This window comes from Gymnoscopelus braueri, assembly GCF_963280865.1.
Source record: "Gymnoscopelus braueri genome assembly, chromosome: 20".
NCBI lineage: Eukaryota > Metazoa > Chordata > Actinopteri > Myctophiformes > Myctophidae > Gymnoscopelus > Gymnoscopelus braueri.
Window position 1 is genome coordinate 24,027,959 of NC_137622.1, and position 15,168 is coordinate 24,043,126.

The window sequence follows — 15,168 nt, forward strand, 5'->3', positions numbered from 1 at the left end:
AATAACATGTGATTTCTACACCTAAGGAAATAAAGATGTGCTACTACTCTGAACCAACATTTTAAATGGAAAGAACACACATTTGCATTCATAGTAATGTGTGCTTCCATGTCAAACACAGAAGAGGAAGTAATCAATCCTCTCTGATAAGGTTTTTATTTTCTTCTATTTGATTCAATTAATTTAATGGTATTTATAGCAATAAGCATCATTGGGTGCCCCAGAAAAGTAGTTGGCCATGAACACAGAAGCAGGTACTTATGACCCATCTAAAATATCGCTGTTGTCGGGAAGAAACCTTGTTTGTTTGTTTTTGTAAATTAATGCCCAACTTCATCATACAAGAGTGTTGAATACAAATGATGAAAATAGCTGATCTACAAGCTCACAACGTGTCAGGATGCATGTATTAGGGCAATGTATGGCTTCCTAATACATATGCCTAATTATTAGGCATATGTATTAGGAAGCCATACATTTGTATCACAAGTGAGGATCATCAAGAGACAACAACAAAGGCAGCATGGAGCTCCTTGATTTGTTTATGGCATAGCAGTATTGGACACTCTGATTGGCTCCGTATCTTGCCTAGCAACAAAAGCAGGGTCCGACAGATTTATGCTTCCCCAGGGACAAGGGTTCTATATTATAATTTACTCCCTCTCCTCCGGTAACCCTGGTGACGCAGATGCACTTTCCCTCCTCTGTCTCTCCTCAGCCTCTCAAATCATGCCAAGGACAGTATAAAATGGTCATTTGATTCACACACACACACACACACACACACACACACACACACACACTTAAGATTACATTTGTTTTAAATAAACACAAATAAGCATAGCACAAATAACCTAGATTTGTCTATAGGGTCGAGTAGGGGAGTGGGCAAAGACTGGTATAAACCGAAGGGGACATAAATTGGGCCAGGTCCCACTATCCACAGATCAATAGAGACACAGAAACACATTAGCAACACCAGTCAAATACACCAACACACACAGAGTGAGGACATGCTAAATAATTGAGCGTATTGACACACACAGTCTCACATAAGAGACTGAATGTGGGCTGGTAAATTCCCCCTTACACCACAAGGGGGCGACTTTGGTTCCAGTTCTTTGTTCTGTAGGACTGAAGGAGCAGTATTGCAGAGATTCTAGCCTTAAACATGCTATATCATCGACCATCTGATGATGAGACTACTCATGTAACACCCACCACACCCACACCCACACCTGCTTGTGAGACAGGCAAAGCTAAACCTGTATAATGTTGGATTAAATTCCCACACTCTGTAAACACTTGTATCAATGGTGGAGATAAGCTATCTGGGTGTCTGCCACACTCTTGCCTGCGGAAATTGGGGGAGAAGCAAAACAAAAAATACAATACCTGGCACACTCTCATCTCACCCAGCCTGATACACATCAACATAATGACATGCAGCTGCAGCAGAGAGACATAGCGAGTGAAAATCCACCTAGTTACCATGATAGATATTCAGGCATTCATCAATATACTGCGCTGTATACTGAACACACGTACGTATACATCAGCAAATACGCTGTATGAACAAACTCCTCCTGTACAAGGCATCTTTTCTGGGGCCTCCGCTGCAATCTATAGCTGAAGAACAAAATGTTCCTGCCACACCAATGCTGGGTATTCACACTTAAACTGTCTCTCCCCTCCCCATAGATCTGCAACTTAGATATCAGTGACAACCCCAAGGCATTGTGTAATATCTATTTTTACACTCTTCTAATTCATATAGTATATTTAATATGCAGCAGGGCCATGCTGTGTGTAAAGTGTAGAGCATTGCAGTGCAGGTCCAGGACTGGATGTACTGTACAAGGCTATGGCCCACTTCTCTACATAAGGGCCTGAATAATGCAGGGGAGCCGTGGTCTGCTGAGAGTTAGACTTTGGAAGCGGTTTGAAAGGGGTTTTGGAGGCTGCTCCACATTTCACTGAAAAATGAAGATGATAACTATTTATAAAATCATATCTTCGTCCGGTGATCATTTCTGAAGCCCGGACCCTGCCCCTGCAGCTCTCTGAGAACTGCAAACACCATCTTCCACTCTCATCAACATCAAATGTTAATCAGCTACATGGACCATGTGCGCAAATGGGCATCATGGGCTATTTATAATCCATCCTTGCCCTTTTGGAGTTTTAGATGAACCTGTGTTAAGTGCTGGGTGTATGCGTGTGAGTGCACATCTACAAGTGTTTATGAGTATGTGTGTGTGTGCGCGCGTACGTGCATGTGTATGTGTATGTGTGTATTTCCTCACCAAATGTGTGGCGAATTCACCTGAGATAAGATGTAATGTCATTGACATGAAAACGGCCTGCAACATACATACCATATACAACATGCAAAATAAATCGATCTGGAGGGGGGAAAGTGGGAAACGGATCGTTTTAACCACATGAACCCTAGGATCCCTATTCTCAGCATGTCAAAATAGGCAAAAATAGAACACTCAGCAAAAAACAGCAGGTCTACAAGCTCACGCTGGTGTTGTGCGATGCGTTGTGAGTTTATTGTAGATCAGCCATTTCCGCCTTTTGACGTACAAAGTATATAAAAGGTAACAATGCAAAAAAAAAAGACTTGTGGAAAATATGGGGGTGTAGCGTATACAGTAGCTGCAGGTTCTGCCTGCCAAATCTTCAGAATGAAGCGGAGGAGGAGAGAGAACATTGAAAAAGAAAAGGCATCAGCATCAGCCAGGACTTCAGAGTATGCGATGGAGTAGTGTCCCAGCTTAATTCTCCCTGCTGTTGCAAAGCTCCGATTCATGGCATCATTAAGACGATTCCTTCTAATCGCATTAGAGGAGCACCAAAGTGGAATTATCACTGTACACACATAGTTAACGGTTGCCCTAATCCGGGAAGGCTACGAATGCCGACAGCATCAGAATAAAGGGTAGAGCGCTTTGGGATTAGATTTGAAACCCAAGGCACCTGGAGTAATGGGAGAACTCCCCTCCCCCCTGTGTTTGTAGGGTATTTGATAAGGTCACACTGCAGGACGTACTATAGTGGCACAAAGTGTGCTCCACTATTCCATTAGAGGACAAGGGAATGTGAAGTGGGATTGGGATTATAGGATGGATGCTACATACAAGGGGGGCACGGTGGCACAGTCGGTAGTGCTGTCGCCTCACAGCTAGAAGGTCCTGGGTTCGATTCCCGCAGGGGACGCTGTGGGCGCTGGGGGTGTGTTCTCTCCTCCGCGTCATCAGTGCCCATACCCTAGGTGGGGTTGGCGAAAGGGCCTTTCTGTGTGGAGTTTGCATGTTCTCCCCGTGTCTCCTAGGGTAGGTACCCTCACAAAAACATGCAGTAATCCTGGTCACTATACTGCCTCCCCCTGGCCAGCTGGGGCGCCTGATGGAGGGGAAGGGAACTGGTTGGAATAACGTGTTCCTTCCACGCGCTACGTCCAACCAGGGAAACTCTCCCCTGTCAGGTGACAAGAAGGTCAGTTGGCTCTCATTCATTGAAGGAGGCATGAGCTCGGCCCTGGCCTCCCTAGGTTGGCAGAGGGAAGGTAGTTCCCAGGATTACATAGACAATTGGCACTGGGTGTAAAAAATAGGGTTACAAAATCGTGGGATAAAAATTTAAGAAGTAAAAAAAAAAAAAAAAAAAAAAAGGATGGATGCTACATGTGGGTAGTAAACAATGGTTTTAGGGAATTAACTCCATCCCAGTCTCATCAGGATAACTCAAGGAGGCCATAAACAAGCAGCACATGCTCCTTTAATTGAGCATTATTCACTTCCCTTATTTGTTTATGCTCAACCCTGCACCTCTGACAAGACTCCTATTAAGTTTAGAGTTGTTATCCTGATTGTTATCCTGATTATTGTACTGATCTAGTATTAGTTTGTTAGTTATCCTACCTACAGTATGTCACCTGTTTACTCATATGGCTGTGACACACTGCTAATATCTAAATCAGTGCATGGTGCCAACTCATTTACACACTGTGACAGAATAACACACCAGTGTCTGAAGCCTCAAACAGCTGGGAGTAACGTATCCAAAACAAGTCCTCAACACCACCCACAACCACACATGATGCATGCACACAAACCAAAACACACAGTGTAAGAATATATTCTGTCTTAATTCATTCTGGGGGCGACCAATAGCCGAATAGTTAGGGCGCATATGGGTTCAGACTGCCTTCTACAGCATGTCCTCGGTTCAACTCCCAGACCGCGCGGACCATTTTCTGCGTGTCTTTCTCCTGCTCTCTGCTCTCACTCTGTATGGGTTTCCTGTCTATCTGAGTAAAGCATAAAAATGTAAACAAATAAAACAAAACAAGTCTTAAAAAAAAGAAACCTAATTTATTATGATAACCTCATGTAATCACAGTTATGCTATACTCTTGGCAAGACCACTTTCGTTGAAGTGTAAACAGCAGTATAATTATGATTGGCAACATGGCTCTGCTCTGGAAAGTACTAGAGAACAGAACATGCTATGAAATGACATACATGTTACAGGTGTAGCTTGTACTTCATTGTTGTTTCTTACTGCATTTACTTTGTTATATTTTTTAAAATACACACACACACACACAGCACACAGCGCACATACACACACACACACACACACACACACACACACACACACATACATTGCACATACATGCAAACATACAGATAAGTCTGAAATGTAAGCACCCATGCTGAAGTACAAACGTTTAGTAACAGCATTTAAATAGACAGACTATACTGACATGAAACAATTGCTTGTAAGAGTTTTGGTATGCATAGTCAGGTGAGATATTTGGCAGGAAATGTTGAGCTGGCCAACAGCTATTGACCGCAAGGCCTGTCAGAACTATGCCTGCTGCACTAGTTTCAGCTTGTTAGGTCTTGTCCATCCTGTCCTGTGTGTCATAGTTATGCATAATGATCTGATCACAATTCACTTCTGTGAAGAGCAAAGGTATTCTGCAATAACGTTTTCTCATTCATTTTTCTGAATCGCATTTAATTGCATTGCAATCATATTACTTTGCTATGTTTATTATTATGTGCACTGTAGCGTTCTAAGTGACTGAAATTAGCAAATCTAATAGTTATGTAGTTCCAATTAGAAATGCACATGGTGTCCCAAGACTGTGATGACCCTGGCCTGGCCTGGCCTGCAGGTCTTTTTTTCTCAGGCAAGATGAGGCCAAAGTAGCTCACAGTCAGCCAAAGTGTTGTTCCCAGAACATGTCCAAGAAAGTAATGTGTTGTTTGTCTCCATCTTTAAAAACCTCTATAGGAGGAGGGGGGGGGGGCTATTTCGGAAACCATGGGAACTGTGTAAAACTCTAAATTGTCACGAAACCACTATTTGTAGAAATAAAATAAAATGTTTGATCTTACCTTCTCTCGGTTTGGTAATGTCTGAGAGAGAGAGAGAGACAGAGACAGAGACAGAGATTGTGATATTTGTGATATTGCAGGACTCAAGTCAGTCTCTGAGACATCTCTAACACATACATACACGTAATGTAAAAATGCATTTTGTGACTAAGCTAAAGCATGCATGCAGCAACAAAAATGTTACATATTGTCCATGAAAGGTGTGCTGAAAAAAAAAACATTTGTTTGACAAATACTCAGACTCTGCTCTGTTTGATACCATGCCTGAGATAAAAAACAAAAACAAGATTGCATTTTGGATGAACTTCCTATCTTTTTGCTTGTGCTACAGTAGTCTGTCAGTAGGCTCAAGACTTGAGCTCTGAAATATTCAAGTCTACTGACAGTTCCAGATGCTACAGAGAGAGGAGAAAGAGCAGATTATATCTATCTCTGGGGGAGAGAGAGAGGGGGGGGGGGGGCTCAATTATAAAATGTACCCTGATAGCAGCAATAGAATAGAGAATAACGACATCAGCCATAATCTGCCTGCACTCTCACAAACAGACAGAGGGGGGCATATGTGAGTGCACCAGCAAGAGTACACCAGCATGTGTGGGAGGTGGAGAGGGTGTAACTGATGGGGAGAAAGAGATCCTTTGTATGAGGCAGCGAGTGAAAAGAGGTACAGAGATAAATAGATGGATTGAAGAATTCAACATGTAAGCGAGCAAGCAAGTAACGGAAGAGAAGCTGTTAAAAAGGGGAGATGAGAGAGAAAGGTAAATGACGTTAAGATTAAGAACAAGGGCAGCAGTGAAAATGGGGAGGGAGCGAGGGAAGGAATGAAGAGGAGAGGAGAGGGGGTTGCAAAGGGAGGAAGACGACAGTGGAAAATGTCTGACTCATTCGGGCTCATAGTGTAAAGTATAATTTATACTTTGTATGACTGTGTCACTCACTGAAAATGAATGCACCCTTCCTTTACTTAAAGCAGACAATGAGCTGTCATAGAGATATTATGGCATGCTATAGCCACACTTTCCATCGATTATTGTTACAGAAAGCACAATGATGTTCATAAGACTTATCACCTTCCGTGCAAAATGGGTAGTGTGATTATGAGTGACATTATTATAAGTGACATTATAAAGTATTATAATCAAACTTATGACTATTGAAATAATACACATTATAAAGGCATTGTTAAGGCTTTGACAATGCACAATGGCTGTATTATGAAGGTATCTTTGCGGATAACATATAAGGGCTTCATAAAAAGTGTTACCAATACCAAACCTATATTGGAAATATTGACTGGCAGAACCATAGACTCTCTCTCCCTCTCTCTCTCTCCCTCTCTCTCTGGGGGCAGACTGCGGGGTATGGCTGATGCACATCACATAAGCTGGTCTGCACTGCAACAAGGTCTCACAAATCCAAGCTAGAATCATACTCACATTTAAAACCTAAATTATCATTCTGCTTTTCATGACAGATGGTTCACCTACATATATACAGCAAATGGCACAGACCAACTACAATGGGGAATAACTACCTATGGGCCCAGAGATGAGTCACCCCTCAATTCAATTCAATTTTATTATAGTGCCGAATCACAACAAGTTGTCTCAAGACACTTTACATACAGAGCAGAGACCTGAGGTCACTTTAATAGGAAGGGACCTCAGGTACAACCAGGCTCTAGGGTAGGCTGGCCATCTGCCTTGACTGCGGATCAAAGCCTCAAAGGCTACACATTGATAAACAGTGTTCCTACAAATGACACTTCCTCTGTTTTATATAGCAAGCCCTGCTCTTATGATAATATAATGACATTTTTCATTTTGAGGAATGTGTCATTAACTGTCTTCGAACAATGGGGATCCATAATTGTACAGCCTGCATCACCCTCCAGCCAATGTCAATACATTAGAGCAGATTCCAAAATAATCCATACTGTGAAAGAGACACCGTATAAACGAACATTATAAGAAAAATATTATTTTTGTAGTTCTTCACAGTACCCTAATGTGTGTGCGTGTGCCTGTCTGCTCGCTTGGATGTTGCATTGCACACAAAGCTGAATTTGCTCAAAGCATTGCTGAGCATTTACCAAAGATGCATGGCAAGAGCAACATCCCAAGATGCATCGCAATTGCAACATGAGGGACAAAAAGCCACAGGGGGATAGCAAGCCTAGTGCTGGGAGTTGGATCACTCTAACCACCATGATCGTATCCCATGCATAGCTGGAAGTGATTGTGTCATACTTCCTCAATGTACTGCAACTGTGGTGGTATACCCTCCCGAAAGTGAGCAGGTCAAAGATACTGCTGGGAAAACACAATCCTCTTATCAAGGCTACATTCAAGATCCGAACAGCAGCTGGCTCTGTATTTCATACATCCTTTTGTCAGAGATTATCAATCCACTAAACTAATAGAAATTACATGTCTCCTGTCTGTGCAATAGGATGAACTGCAAGTGGACAAATTAAGCCTCCCTAGCTTTCTTCCTCATTGCTGACTGCCTTGCACTGGCCTCCCCAGTCAGTCCAATCCTCCAGCACGTATGTATGACCTAAACACAGATGCTGAACATGAGCTGTTGATTGACAAAAACAAGAAACCGACACAATCCAGAAATGGTACAATGTCTCCAACCATACACTGTATAAGATAAACCTACTAGCATATGGTAGATGACCTTCGACACAGTCCAAAAAGCAGCACTATACTGTCTTTCATATAAGAAAGTGAAACAGACATGGTTATTTAAAAAATAATGTGCGAAATAGCTTAACAACACTTGCTGCCTCTATAAAACGTAATACATCTAGTAAGGATTTTCGTCAGATATCCCTGAGTCCAATGTTAGTATATGAATTGGCCAGCCCAACCCACACCCTGGAGAGAAGCTTTAAAGGATGACCTTGTTTCGGATGGAGTGGAATGAGTATGAAATGTATATGGCAGGGCCCAACATACAGGACTGTCACTGAAGCACAGTACCATGCGGCCAATGGATAGAGATGTAATGAAACTGAGGGCTTATATAACTATGAATGGTGCACAAGGAAGGAGGCTCAGGCAACTCGCAATGATGATGATGAGAGAAAGAGAGAGACACACACAGACAGACAGACAGAGAGAGAGTGGGGGGGGAGGGAGAGAGAGAGAGAGAGAGAGAGAGAGAGAGAGAGAGAGAGAGAGAGAGAGAGAGAGAGAGAGAGAGAGAGAGAGAGAGACAGACCGAGAGACAGACCGAGAGACAGACAGAGAAATGTAAAGTGAAGGCTTCCTTTCAAGCATGGAGAATAATCGATGCTTCCTGGACTGATGTGAATCCACATCAGAACCAGGTCTGACCCATATCAGGAACAGCAGTGACTAGCCTGGCCAACTCTGTGCTATGGGGGGGTTCTGAATCTGAACTAGCTTAGTCATTCTGACAAATGACAAGAGCAAAGGATCTGTGCCAAGGACCTACAATGACTCTTAGCCTACAGCTGAATAAAGGCCCAAAATAGATTCTGTCCCCTCTGAATCTGAAGCTATCCACAGGGTTTGCCATGAAAATGACAAACCCAATTCTTACATTTGATCAGTCATTCTGATGGTGGCCTGCTCTATATCATTAAATGTGAGAACCAGGCAAATTACCACTCAATATATATTGTAAATCACTACATTGTCAACATTAACTAGAAAAAGTGCTCCTCGGAGCACAAGTCTCCGCCAGGTCAGGTAGGTTATTATGGCCTCCTGGTGGAGCTATAATAGGCCAATGTGAAAAGGGTGCCATTTCTTCTTAGGCCTTTCACAGCAATCGGACACTGCATTCTTGATTTGAGGCATTTTGGACGGACGGACGGACATACAGCGGGACGGACGGACAGGGGACAAAACATACTCTCTCGCCTGGCGGAGACAATAAAAGGTGCTGTGAATCATATTTATTATTGTTAAAACATAGTTTTTTGTCGAAAGGTTAAAGCTTTATATTTTGATATCATTGCTATAGTTTATTTGTTCAGTAACACAGGTCTCCCCATTTCTCCAGCTCCTTAGAAAACAGAAAATATTTTTTTAGGTGGGTCAAACATTTCATCCAATCAGAGAGAACCCATTTATCAGCTTCTGTTTTATAGTGTTCCAGTTCCTGTTTTCTCTTTCTTTTCTCATCACTTCCGATTTCACTTGTTTAGCCTATATATCATGTATGATTTATATCTCCTCGTTTGATCAAATTGGTATCCCAACCTGAATTTTTATTTTGTGTTTACAAAAGAATTGAAAAGATGGTAAAACCCCTGTTACTGAATACTAGCATATATGGCACTATATCGGCACTGGGTGTCTGAATGAGTTAACATAAATATAAATGTACAGTTTATTAACAGTGAAAATTAATGAATATACATCTATCACCAATGAATAGATTAATAGATATATGTACAGTCTATTGCAGTGTATCAAACCTTATTTAACTAGAAGAGGTCTCCACCAGGTCAGGTAGGTTATTGTGGGCCATTAATGTTCGGAATTTGCCAATCAGGATGGAATATGAGAAATCGGATGGATCCGTCTTGATCACTTGACTATAGAGATAATGTGTACCGATTTGCGTGATGTTTGGAATACATTTGTAGGAGTAATATAAAAAAAAAGGTTTGCAAAAATCGGCCTGGCGGCATTTGTTCCTCAACATAGTGCGAATGTGCGTGCAAAGTTTCACCGCAATCAGGCGCTGTGTTCATGATTTGCAGCATTTTGTTCAGTATAGGTAAAAACACGAATCGGCCTGTTATAGCACAACCATGAGGCTGATTAAAAAATTAGTGGGAATGTGCGTGCAAAATTTCACGGAATATGGGAAATCGGACAGATCCGTGTTGATTACATGACTATAGAGATACTGTGTACTGATTTGCATGACGTTTGCTACGTTTGATACAATCTGTAGGAGTAATAGCAAAAAATGGTCTTTGCACAAATCGGCCTCCTGGTGGCGCTATAACAGGCCCATGCAAAAAATTGGGGGCAGAGGTTGTGAATTGGCATCCAGGGAGTATGTGTGCACAGTTTCGCAGCAACCGGGCCAACGGTGCCGGAGATTAGCTGCTAACGGACGGACAGGACACACACACACACACACGGACGGACGGACAGGGTGCAAAACATACTCTCTCGCCATGCCTTTCGGCCTGGCGGAGACAAAAATGTGTTTTGCAAAAGGCGGCCTCCTGTTGGCGCTATAACAGGCCTATGTGAAATATTTGGGGCAGAGGTTCTGCTCTGGCATCCAGGGAGCGTGAGTGCACACTGCACAGTTTCGCTGCGATCAAGTCAACGGTGCCATTTGACACACAAGGACGGAAGGATCGACGGACGGACAGACAAGGTGCAATACATACTCTCTCGCCATGCCTTTCGGCCTGGCAGAGACAATTAACGCAAAACAGATTGACAGCAGGTGAGAGTAAAATGCTAAACCAAAGTGAAACACCAATTTGAACACTGTGCCCAGATTGTGATATCCAAAAGCCTTATCCCATTTATTTGGGTTTCAGTCCTATATATTCATTCATCTGCAAGGGCATGACACAGATACACAGCGAGCCCATGGACCAACACCAGAGTTGTACACTGCCGCAGTGATCACACTTGCTGACATTCACAGTAAAAGCCTCCTGATTGCGCAATACCACACTATGCACCTGCATAGTATATAGGCTGAGGAGAGGGAAGTGCTGACACACACACACACACACACACACACACACACAAGCGTGCACGCACGCACGCAGGCACGCACAACAGGGAGGGTACACTCAGGATCACTTTGTTCTTATAGGCACTGGAATGGCTCCAGGAAGACAAACTGTACCAAGAGCCCCTGCCAGCACAATGTTGGACAACAAACAAAAATTATCGTCAAAGACAAACAAGTGTTTTGAACTAACCGTGATTATAGACTGTACATGACAATAGCAAGTTAGCATTTGTCTGGCACATGCTTTTTCCAGAGACACTGCTACAAAGGGTATTCGTGTGAGTAGGCATATCACTGTGACAAAGCTCACTTAAGTTACCACCTCTTCATCGCTCATCTGTAAACAGATGGCTTCTCTATGAATATAAATGCCACAGCATTATAGGCTATCAGTACTGTGCAATTTAGTCAAACATCTATGCAGCAAACATCTGTGCATTAAATTAATTCTATATATTGAACAAAAGTTTCGTTAGGCAGCCATGATCGTTTACATTCCAAGACTAAACCAGGTGGGAACATCGATATGTGTTGAATTTAAGACATTTAATTTAATGAAATATAAATTCTCATGTAGCTTTATTGTCTCCGCCAGGCCGAAAGGCATGGCGAGAGAGTATGTTTTGCCCCCTGTCCGTCCGTCCGTCTGTCCATGTGTCCGTGTGTCCGTCCGTCCGTCCGTCCGTCCTTCTGTCTGTTAACAGCTAATCTCCGCCACCGTTGGCCCAGTCGCTGTGAAACTGCACACACACACTCCCTGGATGCCACAGCAGAACCTCTGCCCCACATTTTTCAGATCAGCCTGTCATAGCGCCACCATGAGGCCGACTTTTGCAAAACACATTTTTGGATATTACTCCTACAGATTTTGTCCAAACAACACACAAATCAGTACACAGTATCTCTATTGGCATGTGATCAATACGGATCTGTCCGATTTTCCATATTCCATCCTGATTGGCTAAGATTGGCTTCCAAAGTTTGCAGGATTGGTTTGTTTGGAAAAAAATCTTCAAATCATGAACGCAGTGTGCGATTTCCGTGAAATTGTACGCACATTCCCACTAGGCCGAGGAAGAAATGCCCCCCTTTTCACATTGGCCTGTTATAGCGCCACCAGCAGGTCTAATTTAGCAAACCATGCAGTGTCCGATTGCTGTGAAAGGCCTAAGAAGAAATGGCACCCATTTCACATTGGCCTATTATAGCGCCACCAGGAGGCCATAATAACCTACCTGACCTGGCGAAGACTTGTGCTCCGAGGAGCACTATTTCTAGTTACAATTTGTGAAGTTATCAATAGGGTACCACATTTATATCATTCACACCATTTTAGGACCAAGTCCATTCATTCAGGGGTGTTTTGGGCTGTTAAATATTGTCACAATTAAAACGTAAAAAATAATTTAATGTGACAGTTGAGTCTAATGGAAGTGGTTAAATTATAGGGTATATTAAAACTCCTCAACCTTTCATTGTGGTCGAGACTCCTTCCAAAGGGAGCATTTATGTTGGTAGTGTCTGTGCCTTCTGTCACAGACTAATGTTAACATTTTTTGTATTTTGTTGTTGGTTTTTGTGTGATTCAAGACTGTGTCTCATACTTTGTTGCAGTCTTTCATTAAATCTGTAATGCATGCTCTCCTCTGGTAAACAATTGAGATCTTATCCCATGACAATTATGCTGTCATGGGATAGTTTTCTTTACAGTATTATTATTTAACTTTTGACAGACAGACAATGCAGACAATATACCGTATAATATCCTGACAGGGCAGATAAGGCTAGAATTGAAGAAAAAACGAATGAAAAAACATGTAAGTGAAACACACGATTGAGGGCAAGAGGGATAGAAAATTGAGATCAGAACAAATAATGTGATCTTGTATCATTCATGCAGAAGGCAAATGTGAGATAGTAAGACTAAGATATATGTGAGATGAGCAATTCTGTTCCCAGTAGTAGGCAGCTCTTCTCCTGTGTAACCAGATCACTCTGAGACCTCTCTGTGCTGTGCCCATCAGCAAGAGGGGCAAGGAGATGTGGGGAAATGCACATATCTCTGCCCTTAATGTGTGTTAATTTGGCATGGGACTTAATAGTGTCAGATTGGATGCATGTGTGTGTGCATATGTGTGCATATGTGTGCGTGCGTGCGTGCGTGCGTGCGTGCGTGCGTGCGTGCGTGCGTGCGTGCGTGCGTGCGTGCGTGCGTGCGTGCGTGCGTGCGTGCGTGCGTGCGTGCGTGCGTGCGTGCGTGCGTGCGTCTACACATGCCGTGGTAAGTCACACAAAGTGGATATGGTTTGGTTAAGTCTAACAGCTAACAACAACTTATAAAACCAATAAAGAAAAAAAATGTAAACCTTCAAATGATCATTTGAATAAACGTAGGGAGATAGAAAGGGTTTGATCTGTGTAGAATTTTGTTAAAGGGAATTACCATTATTGCATCCCTGCATACTATATATTAATATGATTCTAAATCAAGCAGTCATTAAAACCCTCTTAGCGCCTCTGTTGAGGTTAGAATGACGGATGTGTTTAAACGTGGCTATAATGACTGATAGGGTTCAACAACGTAAAGTCTCTCCCGGTTATAAAGGATAAAGAAGTACTCAGTACAGGCAACATCTGGATGATGTTGTAAATAACTCCAACACAGATGAAGGAATGTTTGAGGCAGAAAGAGCAGAGGAGAGCATTGCACAATCAGGATAGTAGTCAGCCAGAAGACAGAGAAATCTGGGGTAGAGTCACTATTAGGAGACATGGACATGTCAAGGAGGAAAGCATGTTTACGTGGTTAAGGAGGGAACATGATTGTGTATACTGTATATTGTGTAATAGATCTGAGGGCCAGATCTGGAAGGAGGGGGACATAGCTTCTGTGAGCCGTTGAACGATATAAAGGCCACGTACATGTAGAGAGATTGAGAGTAGGATTCGGGACCAGAGAGCTGCTTACGCTGTGCTTGCTTATTTGTGTTATCCTGCGTGATAATAAAGGATCTTCGATATAACCTTCACTGCTGACTCATAGACTCATATTCTTCCATCACTCCAACTGGGACAAATTGTCGATGTTTATAACCTGAGGATTCTTTGCACTACACCTCAACCAAGCTGTCTGTCTGTCTGTCCAAAACTTAAAAATGCTGCCACTAGAAAACTATTAACTATTACTATTATTACTGTAGATGTACTGTCTAGTAGTTCACATCTAGAAGTAGTTCACATTTAGTAGCGCTGATTAGAGCACTATGTCACGAGAAGCTTGGCCAATCAAATTCTGTTTGTGACGCCCACATGGCAAATTTTAGGATTGAATGTAATGTTGTGCGGTGGGTGTCCTCACACACATAAAATCTTTAGGCAAACCTAAAGTCTAATACAGGCCTCCCTCCAGCCAAAGCCCTAATAACTGCCCACACTGTTCCTCCAATCAGCACGAAACTTGCCAAACACTCTACAGGGGTCTGCCATGACTATAGTCACACCAGGGGCAACGTGTGGCCCCCCAAGAGGCTGTGGGGTTCACAGGCACACTGTAATGAGTGCCTATTGAATATTATGTAAAAGTAAACATATCTGAATTGACTACACAACAAATGGCTACATGACAAAATGTACTAAACTGCTGGAACTACACAGTTCAGCATCAGGTCATTAAAGGGATATTTCACTTTCAAACATCATGTTTGGGGTCATTTTAACCTCTACTCGAGCTTTTGTGAGCACCCCAGACAGTTTAAGTAGCTTGATTCAGTATTTTGACATTTGTTATTCATTTTATCAGACATTCTACAAACCCATTGTAACTTCAAACTACATTTTAAACATGATAGATTCATTGAAAACACCGTCTTTGGTTCTGGTTACTGATATTGTCCTTCTAATATGTGAGGCGGCCATGTTTTTAAATTATGTTTTTTTCATTTATTTGATTTCATTATTTTATTTTATTAGATTATTTTCTTTTCCAAAACAATAC

At 42.3% G+C, this 15,168-nt stretch overlaps 1 protein-coding gene across 1 annotated transcript in view; it reads right to left on the reverse strand.

Annotated features, from left to right (window-relative positions):
* Window positions 1–15,168, reverse strand: part of LOC308075516 (protocadherin alpha-C2-like) — a 162,537-nt gene that overhangs the window by 130,452 nt on the left and 16,917 nt on the right. Inside the window, exon 3 of the mRNA XM_080415436.1 lies at window positions 5,418–5,438. Within this exon, the coding sequence (XP_080271562.1) occupies window positions 5,418–5,438 (21 nt within the window). The remainder of the gene's footprint in view (window positions 1–5,417; window positions 5,439–15,168) is intronic.